General features: G+C 45.8%; 1 protein-coding gene across 1 annotated transcript in view; it reads left to right on the top strand.

Moving 5' to 3' along the window:
- LOC103784124 (uncharacterized) overlaps positions 1-9098 on the top strand; it is a 28209-nt gene extending 19111 nt beyond the window's left edge. Inside the window, exon 4 of the mRNA XM_063600907.1 lies at positions 7369-9098. Within this exon, the coding sequence (XP_063456977.1) occupies positions 7369-7819 (451 nt within the window). The 3' untranslated portion in view covers positions 7820-9098. The remainder of the gene's footprint in view (positions 1-7368) is intronic.
- The last annotated feature ends 13498 nt before the right edge of the window (positions 9099-22596 follow it).

The raw sequence follows: 22596 nt of genomic DNA, 5'->3' as shown, positions 1-22596 counted from the left end.
TAGTTTTACAAGATGAGAAGCATTCTGGAAATCGGTTGGACAACATTGCGAATGTATTTAATGCCACTGAAATGTACATTTAAACATAGTTAGACAGTAAATTTTAGTTTATTTTACCACAATTTTTATAATGGGGTAGTTATGCCTGTCTCCTTGTGTTGCTGTAGGATTTCATGAGATAACATATAAGGAACCACCCAGCATGTTGCCTGGTACATAGTAACTGCTCAATAAATCACAACTGGATGCTATTGAAGATAAAGTTACCTGACTTCTCTGAGGCTTCCTCTCTTCAGCTGAAAATTCTCCCAAAATTTATTAGATGAGACCCTACTGTATTATACTGAGTTCATAAATAGCACTCCCCCTTTTCCCTTCCCACAGAGTGCAGTGAATAGAAGACACTTCTCTGCACCCCAAAAGCTCCATGCTGATTGAGAGAAGGAAATGCTGGATGGAGGGGTTCCTGGAACTACTGTGAGGGGTGATCTTTCCCCAGATGTCTAGAAATGAGGCAGGGGCCCTACATCTTCCACCCCTACTAAGGTTACCTTGCATTTCCCAGCTGGCTCTATACTTCCTGGAAACTGCCACTTTTCTGCCTCCATTACCTCATAGCCCAGTCAGCACCATTATCATCATCACCATGATTGCCATCACCATCTTACAATCACCAACACTATCATCATCACCATCACCATTCTTACCCTCGCCATTCTCACCATCATTATCATTACCATCACTATCATCGTCACTATCACCATTCTCACCATCATCATCCTCATCATCATCACCATTATCCTTACCATAACTACCACTATTATCATCACCACCTTCGCCATCACCATCCTTATCATCACCATCACAATCACCACCATCACCATTCTCACCATCACCTTGTTCACCTTTACCATTCTCACCATCATCATCACCTTCATCATCCTCAACATAACTATCACTTCATTATCACCACCTCCACCTTCACCATCACCATCCTCACCATCATTATCACCACCATCACAAGGATCCTTGCTACATGAAACCATGCATTCTGGGTAGGCGGCTCTTGGGTCAGGGCTTCTAACACATCTTGTAGGATAGAAACCCAGCCCCTCAGGGTCTCACAGTTGGTGAAGTAACTGATTCTTGTGAGGTCATATTCCTCTGGGTGATGTGGGTTGTCACAAGACCAATAAATATGGGCTGAAGCCCATCGCATCACTTCTTTTCTTGTAAAATAAGCTCCATCATCAGTAGTAATTGTATGATAGCAGAGAATTAGAACTCAGCAAATGTAAATAATTTGATGCTATGAGAAGCATATGAAGTGGAGTCCATATTCTGATATGCATCTATTCCAGTGAGGGCAATTCTTTACCACTTCCATGAAGGAAGGGAAAAATATTACCACATTACCAGAATTCTGTCTGGTCTAGGCAAGACAGTTCCTCTTTCCAGGGTCTCAGCATTGCTCATTGTCGGCAGTCAGGGCACTCAGCTGGGCAGTAGGCAGCACTGCTGCAGGGAAGTTCATGTTATTGGAAACATGTAGCATCTTCTCCTGCTACCATCGCCACATTGTCCATGAACCCACTGGGCAAATGATGAGGAATGTGGGAAAAGTTCTCATAACCAGAATATAATCATCCACATCAGGATATCAGCATTCACCCAACACTACTGTCCAATCAACAGATGCTATAATCTCATCCAAATTTTCTCAGTTGTGCCCTAAATACATTTTTTTTTGAACTTTGTAATCCAGGATCCAATCCAGGATTTCCCATTGCATTAATTGTCGTCTCTTAAGCTCTTTCAACTTCAAAGAGTTCCTCTGTTTTTCCCTATTTTTCATAACCTTAAGAGTTTTAAGAGCATAAGCATTTATGAAGGATGTGTTCACCTTTTTCCATCTGATCTGTTTCCACATCCAGACTTAGGTCACGTATCTTTCACAAGAAAACCACAGAAATAATGCTGTGGTCTTCCTAGGACATCCCAGCAGGAGGCACATGATCAAGTTTGTGCCAGATTTCTCCACCACAAAGTCATCATTCTTCCAATTGTAATTGAGAAGTATTTCATATGAAGATATTAATTACACATACACATGAATGCATATTTATATGTAAAATACATACAAAATATTATTTCAATGTCTAACCAATATAAAAGTTATTAATTAGATATGTTTAATTTTATTTCCTGCTAAGTCTTCAAAATCTGGTGTATGTTTTACCCTGACAGCACATCTCAGTCCAGCCTAGCCACATTTCAAGTGTTCAATATTCACATGGCTATGGCTACTATATTTGTCAGGACAGCACTAAAGCACTAAAGAACTTCTTCCTTGGAGAAGTTCTAAGCTTTCAAAATTTTTGGCAAATACATTTTATAAAATTCTTCAGAATCCATAAATAGGCAATTACACATTTAGTAAGCCATAGAATCCAACATGACATTAAAAATGAATCCCTCGACAAAAAAGAAGGTAGGCAACATTTTCTTCAGACCAAATGGACAAATCAATTATGATTATCTCACATGCCCATTATTATTTATTAACATCTTTCATTAATACCCCCAAACCCCATCAACAGGTAAATGAATAAATGCATTGAGGCCTATCTGAGCAATGTCCCAATTCCTTACCATTCTTACTTCTTTTGCAAGCAGAAAAGACTCAGTATTAGCAAAGACTATTCAGATAGTTTGTTCTTATGCCAGTAGTTGTAATTTCCTGGAGGTCTATGTGATATCAATTATGTACTTCAATACCTCTCACAAGTACTTTTCCTGTTTGGCCATTTTCTGCAGTATATCCATGCTCCTATTTTCTCTATTCTTTTATTTCTATCCTAGACTTTTCTTTTATCCTATAATTCTTTATCCTAAAGATATTAATTTAAGGATAACGTCAAAAAATATTATATTTCTTCAGATGATACTCCAAATTGATACTTAATATACAGAAATGACTATCATGGACATAACCCACAACATGTGAAATGTATGGCTCATTCTACTGACATTATAAAGGAAAGTTAATGACAACTGAATTTCTAGTCATTTTCCACCCAACCAGTTGCTTATAAAATGTCAAGGAATTGTAGGTATGTACACAGTGGCTATTTTTGGGTGGGGTGTTCAGCAACTCTCCTCTTGAGAGCCCCCCTTTTCTTTGAGGACCATTTCAATGAGAACCAACTAAGCCTGACCCAACCTACCAGCCCCAGCCCTACAGGTGATCATAAAAAAAACCAACTGGAATACAGGATAGCTCTGTCCTGTAGCAACCTAGAACACCACCTCCCTTGATGTGCATATAGAAAATCTATGTCTTGTGGCCGGGCATGGTAGCTCATGCCTGTAATCGCAGTACCTTGGGAGGCCAAGGTGGGTGGATCACAAGGTCAGGAGATCAAGACCATCCTAGCTAACACAGTGAAACCGTGTAAGACTCCACCCTTGGATCATAGCAACTGTTTCAGTACTTTTTTTTGGAATCATGAGGAAGGACTCTTGCTTTTTCTACCACTGTGGTCTGCGAGGACAAAGTAAGTGTGTTATTTGTAGCACTATCTCTTGCTACAGAGAGAGAAGAGAGTCATCTTCAGAAGGAAAAAATGAGGCTAAAACAAAAGGAAAAGTGTCAAGAGAAAGAAGGAGAACATTTCTTGATGATTTTATATAAGCCCCTGGGTTTTATATAAGCGACTTGGGTTAAAGCTCTGTCGCTTATGGGACCATTGACTTAAATATAAAATAAAGTATTAAAAGCTATGAACTTTTAGATGAAAATACAGGAAAAAAATCTTTGTAATATTCAGTTAATCAAAAATGTCTTAGATGAAGCCCCAAAAACCAAATGCACAAGAACAATTAATAAATTGGACCCCATCAAAATTAAAAGCATCTGCTATTTGAAAGATAGTGTTATGAGAACAAAAAAGAAAACTCAAGGGGAAAATACTGGCAAGTCTCATATCTAATAAGGGATTTGAATCCAGAGTATATAAAGAAACTATTAAAATTTAATAATGAGAAAATAAGCAAAGAAAGAAACAAAAAAGAAAGAAGCAAAATAAACGTGAACATACACTTTACCAAGTATATACAGATGGCATATAAGTACATAGATACTAAATATTATTAGGCATTATGGAACCACAATAAAATACTATTGTACAAACATGAAAATGTCTAAAATTTTAAAAGAAGGCCCATACAAAATGTTGGCAAGAGTGTGGAATTCTTATATACTGCTGATAAAAATATAAAATGGTACAACCATTTTGGCAAACATTTTGACAGTCTCTTAAAACTAAACCTAAACCTATTAATTATTACACTCCTAATATTTACTCAAAGTTAGAAGAACTTATATACATGAATGTTCATTGCAAATGTATTTGCATAAGTCCAAAACCAGAAGCAATGCAAAAACCCATCAACAGGCAAATGGATATATAAGTTGTGACCGATCTGCACAATAGGATACTACTCAGTCATAAAATTAATGGCCTATTTATGCCTGCCATATAGCTGAATCTCAAAATAATTATGCTGTGTGAAAGATGCCAGACCCCTCCTAAAATGGGTCTATAGTACACTTCATTTGTATAAATGTCTAGACAAGGCAAACTATTTTATAGTGACAGATTGGTGATTGCCAGGGAGAGTGGTAAGGTAGGAAGATACAAAAAGTTTGGGATTATAAAAGGGCAAGGGGAAACTTTTATGAGTGCTGGATATGTTCATTATTTTTATTTTGGTGATGGATTTGCAAGTATACATAAAAAATAACACGCAATGGAAGTAGAAACAGTAATTTTGTTTCTTTCTTAAAAAAGCACAATTTACTTACTAATGGGATGTGTGTGCCTGTTGGGCACACAGCACAACTTTTCAAATCTTAAAATTGGACTGGATCTCAACCACTGGACCTTATTCCTATTCCACACTGACTTTAGCACAATACTTGCTTTTATCGCGGTAATTAACAACACCCACCTTAAAGGTAAAGAAATGCACTTCTAACTAACTACTTTTGAAACTCTGAACTGCCTCAGGCTAGTAGTTCTTAAGGTCTCCAGCAAATGTTGCTTTGTTTCTCTCAAAAATATACAGCCTGGGCAACCTGGCAAAACCCCATCTCTACTACAATTAGAAAACTTAGCCAGGCATAGTGGTGCATGCCTGTTGTCCCAGCTACTCAGGGAGGCAGAGGCCGCAGTGAGCCTAGACCTCACCACTCCACTCCAGCCTGGGGGACAGAGTGAGATCCCCATCTCAAATACAGACACACACATACGCAGACTCACATGCTATCCACTGGTGCCCCTGTCAGTTAAACAGAGCATCTCAGGGCACCTTAGCACACAGTGTGAGAGCCGTGGTCCTAAACACTTCAATTAAAAGTGAAACATCTCTGGCTGGATTTTTAGAATATTTACTTTTTAATGCTTTGTATTTATTTTTATGTTTTAATTAATTTATCTGAATACAAGAATCCAGACATTTGGAAGTAAAACAATGGAAAACATGCCTGCAAACACTAATCAGCACAAAGCTTATGTTGCTATGTTATTATTGACAGTTTAGACTTAAGCCAAGAAATATTGCTAAGATAAAGATTTTACGATGTCAGTCACTAGAAAAGTATGCCAATTTTAAATATGTATAAATATAAAATATCCCTTCAAGTTATTTAATACAGAAACTGATATAACTAAAAGAAAAATGGACTAATCTACAATATAGATTTTAACATACCTTTCAATTACCGATGGAACCAAGAGAAAAAAATCCATAAGAGAAAGGGAGATTTGATGAACACAATGAACAAACTTGACATAAACTGACATATACAGAACGTGACACTCAACAACTACTGAATACACATCCTTTTCCAGTGCACGTATCATATTTACCAACATACATTATATGTCGGAATTTAAAGGGACTCATCAGAGTATTCAGTCATGGGATTTTGCCTAAACTTGTCTGGCCTTTAACAGGGTTCAAATACGGTTAAATTCTTATTTCATCTAAAGAGTCCTATCCTTTTTTTTGGAAATTTTACCGCAACAATCTAAATTTGCACAACAACTGAACCCAGCCCTTGGAACTTGAAGTTTATTCTAGCCAAAGGCAGATTAAACTAAGTAGTAATATCCTTCAAATTGTTGTCCCCTGCTCCAGTAATGGAGTATAGCTCCAAGAAGCTAACAGACTGTTTGTACTTCATACTATACATTCTATGTAACATCAAAACACGGTATAAAGCCTTGAAATCAGCAGCAGAGAGAAAATGAGATCAACAACCATCTAGCTGTGACCTCACTACTTAGTAATTACGCTTTTAGCTGACTCCTTTACTTGATTCCTAACTGCTTATTTCTGGCAGGGTAGCACTAATCCCTGACCAAGCTGACCTTTTAAGAAGTGAGCAGAACGAAAAGGCTGATCACCAGTGATCAGTTTAACAAGCTGCAACACTAGTCACTGGCTGCAACTCTAGTCACTGGCTGCAACTCTAGTCACTGGCTGCAACTCATATTGCGGGCTTTAAGAGCTCAGAATTAACATGGAAATACTATTGACTCCAAAAGAAACTCAGAAATCTCTGGGAATCCAGCAAAGATAGAAAGGGTCCTCTCAATAGTCACCACTCACACTTTGCTTTGTTTTGGTAACTATTTTTATTACATACGGAGAATATCAAAAAAGTATGCCTTTTCCTCATTGTGAATGCTAACCCTAAAATGGTAAGGCTCTTGTAGGTTGAAACCCCCAGGCTCTCACTGGTCCTTCAACAGAAGGCAGTGAAGTCACCTGCAAGAATGATCACCCAAAAGCTTCCAGGCTGGACGATTGGGACTCAGTTCCTGCAGTCCCCAAATTCACAGTTCTCTTGGGACACGGTTATTTATGGAGCTCCTGAAGATGAGAAATTCCACCCAGGAAATTCTGTTTATAAAAATTATTCACATCTAATTATCTCAGGAGACATTAACACAGCAATGTTGAAAATTTCCCATTAATTGTTAATCCATGGAGAAAAACTGGACAATTATTTTTTAAAATATGAAAACCTTCATATAATACAAATTATACTCCCACCTGTGATTCAATTTCTATTTATTAATGCCAGAGAAGTTAATAATTGCGAATTGCCAGTGGTTAAAAAAAATAAATCATTAATCATTGGAGAAGTGCAGAAGGTTTAAAAGAGGTAAGAATTAGTTTTTGGCTTTGGGGCGTTTTACGCTTTCCAAAAGGTTTTGCTCTTTTTTTTGCTCATGGCTTTCTCTCTCTCTCTCTCTCTCTTTCTGATTTCAGTTTCTTTTGATTTCTCCTGCTTAGAAATGGTGAGAGAACTTTGGATGTGGAACGTGGAGAGGAGGAACACGAAGTGGGGATCTGCACTTGGGGTGGTCAGCACTGCGGATGCCCAGCAAAGTCACTGCCTGGTCCACATCCCGAAGGGGTCTCTGCGCCTCAGTCGGCATCGCAGCTGATGGTGAAACTTTTGGTGTGGCAGAGGAGTGTCCACAAACTTCAGAAGGTATCCGCTACATCCTCCATAGCCGTGTATCCCTGCCCAGGGCAATCTTCTGGGGGAGCGGAAAGTCCTGCTCATGGGCCAGGGCTGGCTGGCTGGAGCCATTTGCGCGGCGCAGCCCTGGCGGAGATTCAGGCGGCCCCGGTGTCGCAAGCGGCTGTGAGTGATGCCTCCTTGGGGCCGGAGTGGTCCCAGGAAGGCTGCAGACCAGGGCTGACCAGCAGGCAGCATGGTGGCCGCGATGGAAGGTGATGGGGTTCGCAGCGCCAGGGGACCCAGCAGAGCCCGAGCCCGGGCATCCCGCATCTCCAGCAGCATCGCAGGTAGGCCTGGTGCTGGTGAAGTGGCGGCCAGTGCACAAGGCCTACGACCCAGTCCCAGAGGCCAGCCCATCGTCAGCTAACTTCAGGAACCCCGGGCCAGCTGAGGCCCCGGGCCCCATGGGCAAGACAAAGGGCAGAGGGTCCGCAGGCGGGGCCGAGAGCAGGCAGTGCAGGCCTGGCTCCACCGCCGCGGAGCTCACAGGGCTCAGCAGGCACCGGGCAGAGACCAGGGCTTCCAGAGGAGGCTGTGCACCCCTGCAAAGGCTCCTGCCCTGCGTCCAGCCTATCCGCGGGGACTCCACGTGCACCCGCTCCTCATTGTCCTTGTCTAGGGCCGCGGCAAGGTCCTCGCTCCCATGGCGTGACTCCGGGGTGCAGGAGCCTGGGCTGAGCAGGTGGAGTAGGGTGAGCACCGCCAAGAACCCAGCGAGAGTGGCGCCCCAGGGCGGCACAGGAGGCCGCATTTAACATGTCAATCATCTGAAAGATTTTATGGCATCTTTTTTTCGACATCTTATAAAATCTATAGTTTATTATATCTTGTGATATAATTATTAACACCACTTCATTGTGATTATTATGATTATTTTTATACCAACACATCTTCAATTATTAATCTTCCCAGTTGCTAGAGAAAAATGAAAACGACTAGTTTTGAAAGCCTCACTTCTGCCAATGGAAGCACATTACAGCATGTCGCCAACGCAATCCACTTTCCACCACTTTCACAAAAAACGTTACTGCACAATTATACTATCCTACCCTTATATACTTTTTGTGTGTGTGTGTACTTGTATGTATGTATGTTACATAGGTCATATATATATATATATATGCCAGAGATGAACAAGGATTAGAAAATTAAATGCACACAGGTCATGTCAGTGCTATGTATAATGTGGTGTACTAAGTATAGATGTTCAACAGTGTGGGATCTAGGCTGGAACAAGACTCCTAGTTTTAAGCAATTCTTTCTAGGTTCAGTCTCTGGAAATAATGCCTTGAATCAAATGTGCGAGAAAGTTAATGGCTTTTAAAGACTATTCTATGTCAACTATAACATTTCATTTGGGGATTTCTGTCCCTTATAATATCTACCTCATTTTGGATGGAATCCTTGAGGCCTGGTTTATTTTTCTTTTCCTTTCTACACATCGCTGCTCAGAGTGATGAATGGAGTTGTGTTTTGAATAAAATATCTACGCATCCTTTTGTGAGCAAGGAGCATGATGGTACTTAGACCTACCATTTCTCGTTATGGTGGTTGCGGTTACAGTGGGGCTGGGGTGTTTACCTGGAGCCTGGACGTCCACTGGGACATGATACCCACTGGGAATTTTTTGTGTCAACCTGGTCTCTGATGTCCACCTGGGGATTGGGTATCCACCTAAGGCCTGATGTTTACCTGGAGCCAGATGTGCACCTGAGACGTGATGTCTATCTGTGGCCTTATGTTCACCTGGGGACTGATGCACACCTGAAGGATAGGTATTCACCTGGGGCCTGATACCCACCAGTAGTATGGGTGTCAACCTTGGGGCTAATGTTTAGCTGGTGTCCACTGTCTACTTGGGGCCTGGTGTACACATGGGGCCTGGGCATCCACCTGAGACTTGATGTTTAATATGGTCTGGAGTTCTTTTGGGGCCTGTTGTACCCTGGAGCCTGGGTGTACACCTGGAGCCTGATGTCCCAGGTGGACACCCGGGTCCCAGGTGATCTTCAGGCCCTAGGTGAAAACTCCAGGCTCTAAGTGGACAACCAGGCCCCAGGCTGATATTTACTGGGGCCAGATGTCTATCAGGCCCCAGGTGAAAACTCCAGGCTCCAAATGGACAACATGGCCCCAGGTTCCAGGTAGACATTGGAATCCAAATCAACACCAGGCCCCAGATGGACACCCAGGCCTGTGGTGGACATCAGACTCCAGAAGGTCATCTGGCTCGAGGTGGACATCAAGCCCCCAGGTGGATACCTAGTCCCCAGGTGGATATCAGGCCCCACTTTGACACCAGTCCTTGGGTAGATACCTAGGCCTCAGGTGGATATCCAGTCTCTAGCTAAGCATCAGGCTCCAGGTGGACCCAGGCCCTAGCTGACTGGGGACTAGTGTTCATATGGGGTCACATGTCCATCTGGGCCCGAGGTGTCAACTTGTAGCCTGATGTCAACCTGGGAGCTGGTGATCACCAGAGAGGACTAAAGTCCTCCTGGTGCCTGATGTCCAACTTGGGACTTTGTGTCCACCTGGAGACCGATGTCCATTTGGGACCAGATGTCCAACTGGAGCAAGATGTCCACCTGTAGCCTAGAACTTCACCTAAGGCCTGATGTTCCCCAGGGCCTACAGAGCCTATGTATCTACCTAGGGACTTGTGTCCAGGTGGGGCCTGAGTTCCATCTGGGGCCTGGAATTAACCTGGGACCTGATGTCCACCTGAGGCCTGGGTGTTCCTCTGGAGTCTGATATCTATCTGGGGCCCGGGTGTCCTCCTGTGGTCTGATGTCCACTTGTAGGCTGGTGTCCACCTGGGGCCTGGGTGTCCACCTAGGAACCTGATGTATACCTGAAGTCCAGTGTCTACGTGGGTACTGATGTCTACCAGGAAAGTGATATAAACCTGGGGCCTGATAGCCACCTGGGCCCTGAGTGTCCACATATGTTCTGATTTCTGCTTTTGGCCTGAGTGTAGGGCCTGAGTGCCACCTGGGTACTGATGTTCACCAGGAACCTAGATATTCACTTGGGGCTTGATGTTCACCTGGGGCCTAATGTCCATGTGAGGCCTGGTATTCACCTAGAGCCTGGGCATCCACCTGTGGCCTGATGTTCAGTTGGTGACTAGGAATTCCACTAAAGCTTGATGTCCACCTGGGGCATAGGTAACCACTTGTGGCCTAGTGTTGCCCTGAAGCCTAGGTGTCAACCCAGGGCATAATGTCTCCTTGGGGCCTGCTGTCCACCTGCAGACTGGTGTCTACATAGGGCCTGGTATCCACCTGGGGTCTGGTGTCTGCCTGGGGCCTAGTGTCCACCTGAAGACTGAGTATAGATCTCAGATCTGATGTATGCCTGGGGCCTATTTATCCACCTGGGGACTAGCATTCATCTGGGGCCTCATGTCCACTTAAGCCCTGGGTGTCAACCTGGTGCCTAATGGCCACCAGGGATCTATGTACTCACTTGGGGCCTGGTGCTCCCACAGGGCCTAGGTATACACCTGGGGAATGATGTGCAGGTGGCGGTGGATGTCTTCCTGGGTGCTGGTGTTCACCTGGGGACAAGGGTCTCCCTGAGGACCGGTGTTTATCGGGAGCCTCATATGCACCTTGAACCTGCTGTCTACCTAGGGCCCGATGTCCATGTTAAGGCTGGGTGTCCACCTGGGACCTGGTTGTCCACTTGGGGCCTAATGTCCACCTAAGACCTAGTGTTCACCTAGGGCCTGGGTGTCCACCTGGAGCCTGATGTTCAGCTGGAGATGCATCCACCCAAGACCTAGGTATCCACCCAGGGTCTGGTGTCGAGCTGGGGTCTTATGTCCACCTGGGGACTAGATATCTACCTGAGGCTTGATGTCCACCTGGAGCCCGATATCCACCTCAGAGCTGGGTGTCCACCCAGGTTCTGGTATCCACCCGGAGCCTGGTGTTCATCTGGGGCCCAGTGCCCACCTGGAACCTGGGTATCACCATGGGGCCTGGATGTCCACTTGGAACGTGATGTGCACCTGGGACCTGAGCTTCCACCTAGGGCCTGATGACCACCGGAGACCCAGGTGTCCACCTGGGGTCTGATGTCTACCTGAAGCCTAGGTAACCACCTGTGCCTTGGTGTTACCTGTGCCTTGATTTCCACCTGAGCCTGATGTACACCTGGGGCCTGGGTGTCCATCTGAGGTCTGATGTACGCCTCAAGTCCAGTGTCCACTTGTGGCCTGATGCCAACTTGGAAGCTGATATCCACCTGGGGACTGATGTTCTCCTGGGGTCTGATATCCAACTGGGATCAGATGTTCACCTAAGGCCTGGAGTTAATCTGGGGCCTGATGGTCACCAGGGTCCCAGGTGTCCACCTAGGGCCTAGTGTCCAACTAGGGCCTGATGTCCACCTGGAGTCTAGTGTCCACCTTGGCCCTGATGCTACTTGAGGCCTGGGTGTCTTCCTAGAACTTGAGTCCCCAACTGGGCCCTGATGTCCACCTGAGGCCTGGTGTCCTTATAGGGCCTGATATCTACCTAAGGCCTGGGTATCCTCCTGCAGCCTGATGCTCACCTGTAGGCTAGTGTCCATATGGGGCCTGGGTGTTCACCTGTGAGCCTGATGTACACCTGGAGTCCAGTGTCCCCTTGGTTACTAATACGTACCAGGAAAATGGTATATACATGGGGCCTGATATACACCTGGAGCCTGTGTGTCCACTTGAGCCCTGATGTCCACCTGGGGCCTGGTATTTACCTGGGGCCTCTATCCACCCACTACCGAAAGTCAAGTTGGGAAAAGGGCCCAGGATAGATGAGGAGCACAGAACAGGGACCTCATTCATAAGAAATTCTGCTGTAGAATGGGTGCTCTAAGCTCTTAAAACAGCCTCTGCCTCAGGAAAGACTGTCCAGGGCATAGGAAGCCCACACACAGGGTGGGATTACAAGTTTGCATCTGGCATGGCTGGGAGCCCTGGGGGCCTCTGCCCTTTTGGCCGCGTTGTCCCCTGCGTCTTAGGGTGGTGGGATTCTGGGCTCTGATTGCAGCAGGTGGATTCACTTAGCTCTCCTCCCCTTTTAGCATTACTGTCTTCTGTAATAAACCTCTCACTTTGATCTGTCAGGCTGTCAAATGCTTTGATTGCCCTCTCTGTTTTGTTCCAATGGTTCATCAATCCAAATATCCACAATACAAGGACAGATTTTAGTCGCTTCATACAGTGGGATATTTCACAGCTATTAAAACAAATCAAATAAATGCTTCTGTATTGATATGCAAAGTTGTCCCGCATCAATAACTTTTAAACACATTTTATGATCCCACATCTATATCTATACATAATGTTTGCCACTGCCTAAACAAAACAAAATCTAAGCTTTAGACACCAAATGGAATTACAGAGGAGTCTTGATGTCTGTGTTCTGCAGTTCTGTCATGTTTGAAATTGTCAAATAAACATGGTGCCTTTCTGGTAGCCACACAGAATTCCTCCTCTCTGTCCACAAAGCATTGTCACCCTCCCTGTCCCATTTGCCCCAGCCCTGTGGAGCTCGCTGAGCTGGCACCATCATCTCTTGTAATAGACAAAGACATTGAGGACCAGAGAGGGGAAGCACCTTGTTGACATCCCACAGCTCTGAGTCAAAGTGGACTTGGACTCCATTACTAGATGTTTCCTAAAGTCCAGGGAGCCATGGAGGCCAAGGAATGTAAGGGCTGCAGCCTGGGGCTTTCTGTCCTGAGGTAGGGGAGGTGGGGCTACAGCTCACGGCTTGAGTGCATTTCCTCTCAAGTACAATAATGGCTGCTTTGTAAGATGAAAAATATAAATGGCTGCCTGCAAATTTGTCAGATAATGTGTTTGTCTCCCCTATGGGACTGTAAACTTGGTATAAGCAGGGACCTGTCTGAATCACCCTAGTGTCCCCAGCACCAGGCCAGAGCCTGACATATAAAATGACTGACTTCATTAAATACCAACACCTTCTAGGTGCCAGGTACTGCTCTAGATGCTGGAATCTGCAGTGAATAAGATACCCAGAATCCCTGCCCCTCACTGTAGTAGAGCAGAACAGATGATGAATAAGTAAGCATGCAGGGTGTGAGATGGGTGGGAGACCTGCATTGTGGAACCGGGCAGTGTGCAAAGCGGACACTCAGGAAAGAACCTGAGGGTTGAACTGTGGACATGATGTGGATGTGATGTGGATATGATGGAGAAAAGTCGCCCCTAACATGAGTGGAGACACTCCAGCTACAATAACAAGTGAAGGTGGAGAAGGAAGCACAGAGGCAAGCAGCTGGGGAGATGTGGGGGTGGGATCCAGGGAAGGTTCTCTCTTTATTGCATCTATTTTCAAATTGAAATAGGAAGCAAGGCAACAGGTGTAAGGAAAGCTGAGGAAGGTTTTAGAGGTTTAAGGAGGAAGGAGAAGGCAAGATACTGTTGCCTGGGGACAGGGCAGCACTTCCAGAGCTGGGTGCCTGGGCTCCAGGGCAAGTCACTTCATCTCTTCCTGTGCCAGCATCTCCTCAGCTGTGAAATAGTGATTATTATAGAACAGATTTATAGAGTTTGATGATAATTAAATCAGTTGGTATTCATAACATGCTTAGATTATATATATTTTTATTAAGATGACAAATAAAGAAGTCTGGCAGACTTATGGCATCAGGAAATGAGTGAGTTTGTAGGACATCATCCAGGGCCCACTGGACGTTTGGGCTTGATGATTAAATGAGAGCAAAAGGCATGTGTGTTTCTCTCTGGCTGTGCTCGGCCACCTGAGTGCAGGAGCAGAGGGAATGGATGCCTGGTTTTCAGCAGAGTGCAGTTTTCCCCTGGGAGTACAATTAATTGTGGGGCAAGAGAGTGGAGAGTGTTAGAGAGGGTGGATGACAGGCTGGGCCATATAGTCTCAGCTGGGAGGGGGGGAAATTTGCAAGAAAGTGAGTGAGACACAAAAGTGAAAATTTGGAGTCATTGAAGTGTGTTGGAGTTGGGAGGCAGCTGGAAAAAGGAAAGTGGTGGTCAAAAAAAGGGTGTTTGAAATTGAGTGTCTGGAGTAGCTACAGTTTCTGCAGTGACAAGGACAAGATTATACAGGTAGGAGTGGGTTACTCAGGGAGGGTGGAGACAAGGTCTCTAGGAGTGGAGGAACCAAGAGCCAGAACATGAGGAGGACTCTCTATGTGCATGTTGACATCACCTCAGCAGGATAAAGTGCCCGTGAACCGGGAGCCAAGTCTTCAATGCATAGGGATGTGGCCCTGGGTGCAATCTGAGGGCAAGAGCTTCAATATTGATTCCCTTCATGTGTCACCGTGTCCTTGGGTAATTTTTCTTTGTGCAAACACCAGAGTGTGTTTACACACACCTCAATATTGTATCTACCGTACACCTAGGCTCTATGGCACAGCCTACTGCTCTCAGGCTGCACACCTGGGCACAGGTTACTGCAGTGAATACTATTGGCAGTTGTAGCACAATGGTCAGTACTTGTGCATCTAAACGTATCATGAAAAGTACAGTAAAAACGTAGTATTGCACTATATAAAAATATAGTATGGTACTGGTCTAGGACACTTGTCATGAATGGAACGTGCAGGGCTGGAGGCTTCTCTGGGTGAGTCAGTGAGTGGTGAGTGAAGTTGAAGTCCTAGGACATGACTGCGCGCTACTGTAGATTTTATAAACACTGGACACTTAGGCTACACTATGAGATATATATTTCTTTTTGTATAGAATTATAAATCTTTTTTAATAAATATATTTTTAAAGTAACTGTGCCATAACGTTACAATTGTTATGTCACTGGGCTAGGCAGTAGGTGTCTTTCGGCTCCATTATAGTTTCATGGGTCCACCACTGCACATGAGGTCTGGGTTGACGGAAACATCATTTCGTGGCACATGAATGGATTTTTATGGGAGAGCAGGATGATGAGCTGAAAGAGGGAGGCAATGAGAAGCAAGGAGGACCTATCCTGCTCAGGCCCAGGGAAGGGCTGCAGCAGAGGACAGCAAGGCAGCAGTGTCCTCAGGGGATCGGGCCTCTTACTCACAGCAAGGAAGAAAAGGAAGAGTTCCCTGAGGCTGCTGAAACCCAGGGGGCTGCTGGTGCTGGAGCAGGATTTTGAGGACATGCAAAAGGGTTTCAGCAAGTGAGGGTGGGAGGAAGGAACTGGGGAGTGAGGGTCAGCCCAAGATGAAGGGGCCTCTCCCAGGAATCTTCTGGCCACTCAGAAGCAGTGGTCATGCCCAGTTGAGCCCACAAAGGGCACCCCTGCCCAGCGTGAGAACCTGGCCTGCCTATTGCCCAGCCCTGACACAGCCCAGCCATTGCTGGCACCTGCTGTAGCCCCTAAGATGGATCAGCCTGGCCCGGGCCTCAAAAGCCCTCACTGAGGCAGGTAAAAACACAGGCACCTGTGATAAGAGGCAGGCAGAGGCAAGTCACATAGTAGTGTCAGACCAGGTGCTGCAGGAGCCCAGTCAGATGGGCACTGAATCCAGGCAGGCTTTCTAGAGGCAGTGACTCAGGATTTGTGTTCCAGTTGTGATGGTGGCACATCCAGGAAGAAGCGCATGGTCCAGCTGGGCACATTGGGACTGGAGGCTGTTTTTTCGTTTTTGTTTTTGAGACGGAGTCTCACTCTGTCTCCAGGCTGGAGTGCAGTGGCATAATCTAAGCTCACTGGAGGAGGCTGGTTTTTAATGAGTCTTGAGGCCAAGGCAAGGGTCATGACCAGGGTCCAGCCTCAGTAATGCACTCACCCCTTCACCCTGGGGCACTGCTGCAGGCCCACCATCACCAGCCTACATTTGTTCCCCTCCTGCCCTCTCTTCCCAGGAAGCCCCTCACTTGTCACTTCATGAAGAATATGGAAGCCAAGGAGGTCTTCTTCAGGCATTCTTCTCCACCCATGCACTTCCTTCCTCCCTGCCAGCTTCAAAGGAATTGAGGTCCAGAGAGACCCTCCCCAGTTGCCCCACCTTTCTGTCAGCCTCTTCCAGGAACTGTCCTCTGACATCTCTCTGTCTAGGTCTCCCTGTCACTCTAGTGCACACCAAGACTGTTCTCCCTTTTCCTGTCAGCCACTGAGTCCACTCAGATATCTTCTGCTTCCCAAAATTAAAATTACAAACCAAAACAGAAACAGCTTCCATGTCCTTACACATTGTAGACACTTGGCTACAGCAGTGAATGACATAGACAAAGTCCCTTTCCTCATGTAGCCCTCATGCTAGTAGGGTGAAACAGATAATAAATAAACTAGTCAAATGTTCAGCATGTGAGTTGGTGATGAGAGCATGATGCTTCATGCCTGTAATCCTAGTACTTTGGGAGGCCGAGATGTGAGGATGGTTGAGGTCAGGAATTTGAGACCAGTCTGGGTAACATAGTGAGACCCTGTATCTACAAAAAATAAAATAAAGGAAAAGTGAAGGAGGATAGAATGTATCAGTGGGAAAGGGGGATGGGAGAGCCACATTTTAGACAGGGTGGTCCAGGAAGGTATAGCTCCAACCACTATTCCTCTGGCCCATTCCCCATCTATCCCCATCCCACCCCCTGCACAGTGCTTGGGTCAAAGCCTCTCAGTCCTGCTTGTATTTCTCCAAGAGTGATCCAGGGACCAACTGCATCAGAACTGTGGGGTGAGGTCACAGCCCCTGCCTGTGAGAAGTGTGGATTCCTCTGCCTGGACCAGAATCCCTGGGAACTGGACCCAGGAATTTCCCAAGATCTCTGGGGGACTCTGAGACAGCCCAAAGTATGGGAGCTGCAGATTTCCTCCTGAAAAGGGAGCACTGTCTTAAGGGGTCCAGGTCACCCAGCTCTATCTTGTAGCCACCAGACCAGTCTGAGCCTTGGAGAATGCTGCTCCTTCCTCCTGGAATGCCCTTCCCAGCGTTCCTTGCCTGGTAGCTCTTACATATCCCTCAAGACCCAACTCAAGGTCTATCTCCTCCTGACGTCATTCCCTGAACTTTCTCCTGTGTTTCCACTCTCCTCTTCACCAAGTGATGTTGACATTTCTATGGGACCATCTCTCTCTCTAGACCAGAAACTCCTACAGTTGCGGCCCCCTGTAGTGCAATTTGTGTCAGTCTGGGGAGAGTGGATTTGTAGCCCAACCACCATTGAGGAAAATCTTTCTGATGGGCATGGTGGGTTCCAGCCCAGACGCAGGAGTCAGCGAGGGGTGGTGTGACAGTGAGCACAGACCCTGGGTGGTGGTGACTGACAGTGGCTGTCATGGCGAGGAAAGGAATGGAAAAGGGACCTCATGGGAGCAGAAAGACAGGCCTTAGCTGCAGATGGGCCAGGACCCCACCAGGAATCCAGAACACGCATCCTAATCCCAGCTCCACTGTAAGTCCACAGCGGAACCCGGGCAACGACTTTCCCCTTTCTGAGCCTCATTTTACTCATCAGTAAAATGGTGACAATAACTCCAACTTCACCAAGGAGAAGCTAGGCTCCATGACATGATGGTTCGGAAAATGCCTTATGTTTCATGGCACAAAGGAGAGGGATTCCTGACATGGGACAAGCACAGGGAGAGAGGAAGGAAGGGGTCTGTAAATGGCCAGGTGGCAGCCCCACCCCTCCACACACACAAACACCCATCGTGTCACCCACACTGGTGATTTTCCCAGGAGGGCCCCCGGCCTGGAATTAGCACTGCCAGGTGGGCAGGGAGGACGGCAGTCCCATTACAGGGGTGAGGAAACAGGCTGCGGATGGTCCCACAGGGAATAAGGAGCAGGGTCTAACTCCCCACTGCAGGCAGGGAAGATTGAAGTTGCTCCCTGGGAAGAGGAAGGGAGGCATTGACTGGCACTCCGTGATTTAGATGAGAAGCCCAGGCTCGGCCCGGTGACTTGAGATTCCTGATGTAGAAGGTGAAGGATGCAGAGGAGACAGAGGGCAGGAGGAAGAAGATAAGGAAGAGAGCAGCAAACTGGAGTCACTACAGGACACTAGCTGCTCCAGGCTGCTCTGTCCCATTCTAAGAGAAAAGGAAAAGTGGGAGAGGGGATCACAGATCATGTCCAGATTCCTCACTGGCATACATGCTGCTATGGAAACATCCCTGATGGTCCAGGTTTGTGGTGGGAGAGATTGCAACGCTCTGCTTCCTGGAAATCTGTGTTTACATCCAACACAGTTGCTGCCTGAGACAGCTCCACCTGAAGACCCCAGAGCTGCCCCAGCTTGCCAGGCTTCCCCTCCTCCTGTTATCACCCCATGCTGCTGAGAACCTGCCTGGCAGGCTTCCCAGCCAAGGCTGGGGCTTAATCTCAAGTGAAACTGACATGTCCTCATGAGGGCTGAGGAACATCCTCTCTCCCCACAGAGCCTCACTCAGGTTCTCGTCTACTTCCTTGGGGTTTGCCCCGCCTCCCTCAGGAGTTTGGAACCACATACTGTTCTGGAGGGGACCTCTCACTGCTGCAGAACCTGTCCTCCAGGACACCCACAAGTGTTCATCTTGGTCATGGCTAATTAACTTACCATATGGTAGTGAACTGCATTCTGGGGCCCCAATATTTTGTTTATTTTTTAAAAATAAAATTAGTCCCATTGTTTATTTTCTGAATGTTCAGAAATATTTGTCTGATTATTATTTACATGCCCTTTGGGAAAACTTTATAAAATAAAAAAAATGAAGGAGAATCCTACCACACAGTGATAATCACTTTAATTATTTTTCTATTCATATTTGCACATACAGGTATATATGGGATCATGCTCTGTATCTGTTGGGACTGAATTAATCTGAAAATTCAGTCACTTAAACAAAGACAGGTTCATTTTTCTTACATGGTTAGAGTGCCTATGGTTCCTGGCTATGGTTCACTGGTTCAACAATGTTAGGCCCAGTATCTTTGTGAGTCTATTGGAATTTAGCTCATGGCTGTAAGACGGCTACTGCAGCTCCAACCACTACATGAGTTTACAAGGGCAGCAAAAGCAGTCACTTCTGTATTCTTATTAGAAAAGCAGGAACTTCAGAGGTGACCCCCAGAGGATTTCTCTTTAGGTCTGGAAATCTGTTTAGATTGGCCAGAACCTGATCTCATGACCATCCCTAGCAGTAGAGAATAGCATTGTCATGATTGACTTTGGATCAATCATAATTTATTGACTGAGAGTGCGCATGTGGTCCCCCAAAGAAGGTCAAGAAAGGAGGGAATTTGCAGTCTGTACTACAGCATGCATGCTGTTTTATAATCTGCTCTTTCTCTTAATTGCATATTTCCAACATCTTTCCATACTAAGAAATATAGATTCAGTCATTCATTTAACAACAAATTATTGAGAGTGTACTGTGTTCCAGGAACTTAACTTGGCATGGAGGACACAATAATGAACATAGTATACTCCTTGCCTCCATGGAGCTTAGCATCTAATGAGGGATACAGAAATTCATCAAAGAGGTTCACAAAGAAATGTAAAATTACGATTGTAATTTGTGCTGAAAAGGAGGGAGGTGTGTGGTGTGTGAGAGCATTGACAGGAGATTTGACTCAATCAGGAGGGTCTGTGTTCTGAATGGCCATAAGCCAGCCCCTTGCCTAGCTGTAGCACAATTATTGCTGTATGCAGTCCAATCTCTTATTGCTGGACATTTACATTCTTCCCACATCTTACCTACTATCATCGATGCAACAATAAATACCCTTCTCTAAGTACCACTTGGCACACTTCTCTGATTATTTCCTCAGGATAAATTTCTAGGGTAAAGCCAGGCACCACGGTTCATGCCTGTAATCACAGCTACTCAGGAGGCCAAGGTGGGAGGATCACTCTGGCCAGTAGTTCGTGGCCAGCCTGGGCAACATAGAGAAGTCTTGACTCAAAAGCAAAAATCCTAGAAGAAATGAACAATTCTTAGATGTCGAATTGCCAAATCAAGGGGTGCACCATCACCATCCCCATACTCACCATCACCATACTCATTATCATCATCAGTCTCACCCTCACCATTCTCACCAGCATCAGCGGCAGCATCCTCACCTTAACTATCAATATCTATCACCACCTTCACTATCACCATCCTCACCATCACCATCATCTTCATTATCACCATCACCATCCTGACCATCACCATCATTACCACCTCATCATCACCATCCTTACCATCACCATCACCACGCTCACCTTCACCTTTCTCACCATTCTCATCATCATCCTCAGCATAACTATCACTATCATTATCACCACCTTCACCATCACCTTCCTCATCATCACCATCATTATCACCTTAGCATCACCATCCTTATCATCACCATCACCATGCTCACCTTCACCATTCTCACCATCATCATCCTCAGCATAACTATCACTATCATTATCACCACCTTCACCATCACCCTCCTCATCAACACCAACATTATCACTATCACTATCCTCACCATCATCCTCAACATAACTATCACTATCATTATCACCACCTTCACCATCACCATCATTATCATCATCACAACCACAATTATGAAAATCTTGGAGGAAAAGAAGAGGAGGTAGCATATTAAAATACAGGTACTTTGATGGGAAGGAACAGACAGAGTTGAAGCTGGGGAGGGGATATCAAACAATGGAGACCCCCAGAACAGAAAACTAAGAAGCTCAGGCTTTGCCCGAATCAGAGGCATCCTTGGAGATTTATCAGCAGGAGAGTATGCAGTCAGATTTGTGTTTCGGCAGAACATTGAGCAATCTGACCAGGTCTACTTTCGAATTTTAATGAGATAATCTGGGTAGAAGTGCTGGTGCTCTGCCAGCCACAGCAGGTACTCCTCATATGGTAAACTGGAACTGTCTTCTCAGTTCCTACAGCCTTGGCTTCAAATTCTGCCTAATCCAGATGACCACTGTCTCTCACCTGAGCAAAGAAGCCTCCCATTGGTCTCGCTGCTCCAGACCTTCCTCTTTCCAGATATCAGCCTGGTAATCTTCTCAAACTGCAAACCTGGTCATGTCCCTCCCTTGTCCCTTTGACTAAAGGGTAAGATCCAAATCCCTTAGCATAACACCCAAGGCACTGAGGACCTGAGACCCCTCCATTTCCACCTTGACTTTTTCCCCTCCCCCTCTAGTAGCATTGCTGACCCACTTGCCTTGTTCTTTCACCACATGGCTTTGATCCTGTTACTCTTCTGCCTGGAGCGTCTTCCTACATCTTCTCTGCCTGGTGAATTTCTACTTAACCTACAAAGCCAAGCTCACCTTCTCTGTGAATCCTACTTCCTCCCCATTATGCCGCAAATTGTCTCTCTCACTAGACCTCCAGCCCCTAAAAATCAGGGACAGCTTAAGGCATGTTGGAAATGGCTACTCCTCACTTAATTACCCTAATTAGCTAGTTATATTCCCTTATATTTGTGTTTCCCCATTTACTGAAGCTTTCCACGGGCCAGGCACTGAGATCCAGGGGAGGACCCGGAGGGTAGGACAAGCATGAGTACTGAAGGCTACAATGGCACAGGCACCAAGAGGCCATGTGGAGTGCAGGAAGCCTCATCTCTAGAGTGTCTTCCTGGTTTACCATGCGCTTTCTTCCCTTCCCTTATTGGAGTCACCTTGTGCTGGTTTTGATAGCCTGTGTCCCTGAAACATGCACTCCCACACACACAAAGAGACCCACACCTATCCACATGTACCTGCCCATACATAGAGAGACCTCTGTGTGTATCCCCCAGAGCTACAAACGCCAATCTTGAGAATGAAGATTTTGCAAGTGCTCTGTTCCAGGCATGATGCCAGGTCCCTGACAACACAAGACCCCTCTGGTCTCTCCCACTCAGCTGTGCAAGGTTCGGGGTTGAGGAGCTCCCCCTGCCAAGGTCACAGACGTGAAACATGAGGTAACAGCTATTTGAATGTAAGCCTGTAGGTCACCAAAACATATGCCATCTGCATCCCACCACAGTGCCTCCAAAGCACATGAAGACATGAGTCTATCAACTGTGACTCATTAGTACCC

This window comes from Pan paniscus, chromosome 21 (assembly GCF_029289425.2).
Source record: "Pan paniscus chromosome 21, NHGRI_mPanPan1-v2.0_pri, whole genome shotgun sequence".
In the NCBI taxonomy this organism is placed as follows: Eukaryota; Metazoa; Chordata; class Mammalia; order Primates; family Hominidae; genus Pan; species Pan paniscus.
The sequence above is the reverse complement of the archived record's forward strand: the minus strand, read 5'-3'. Positions and strand labels throughout refer to the sequence as shown.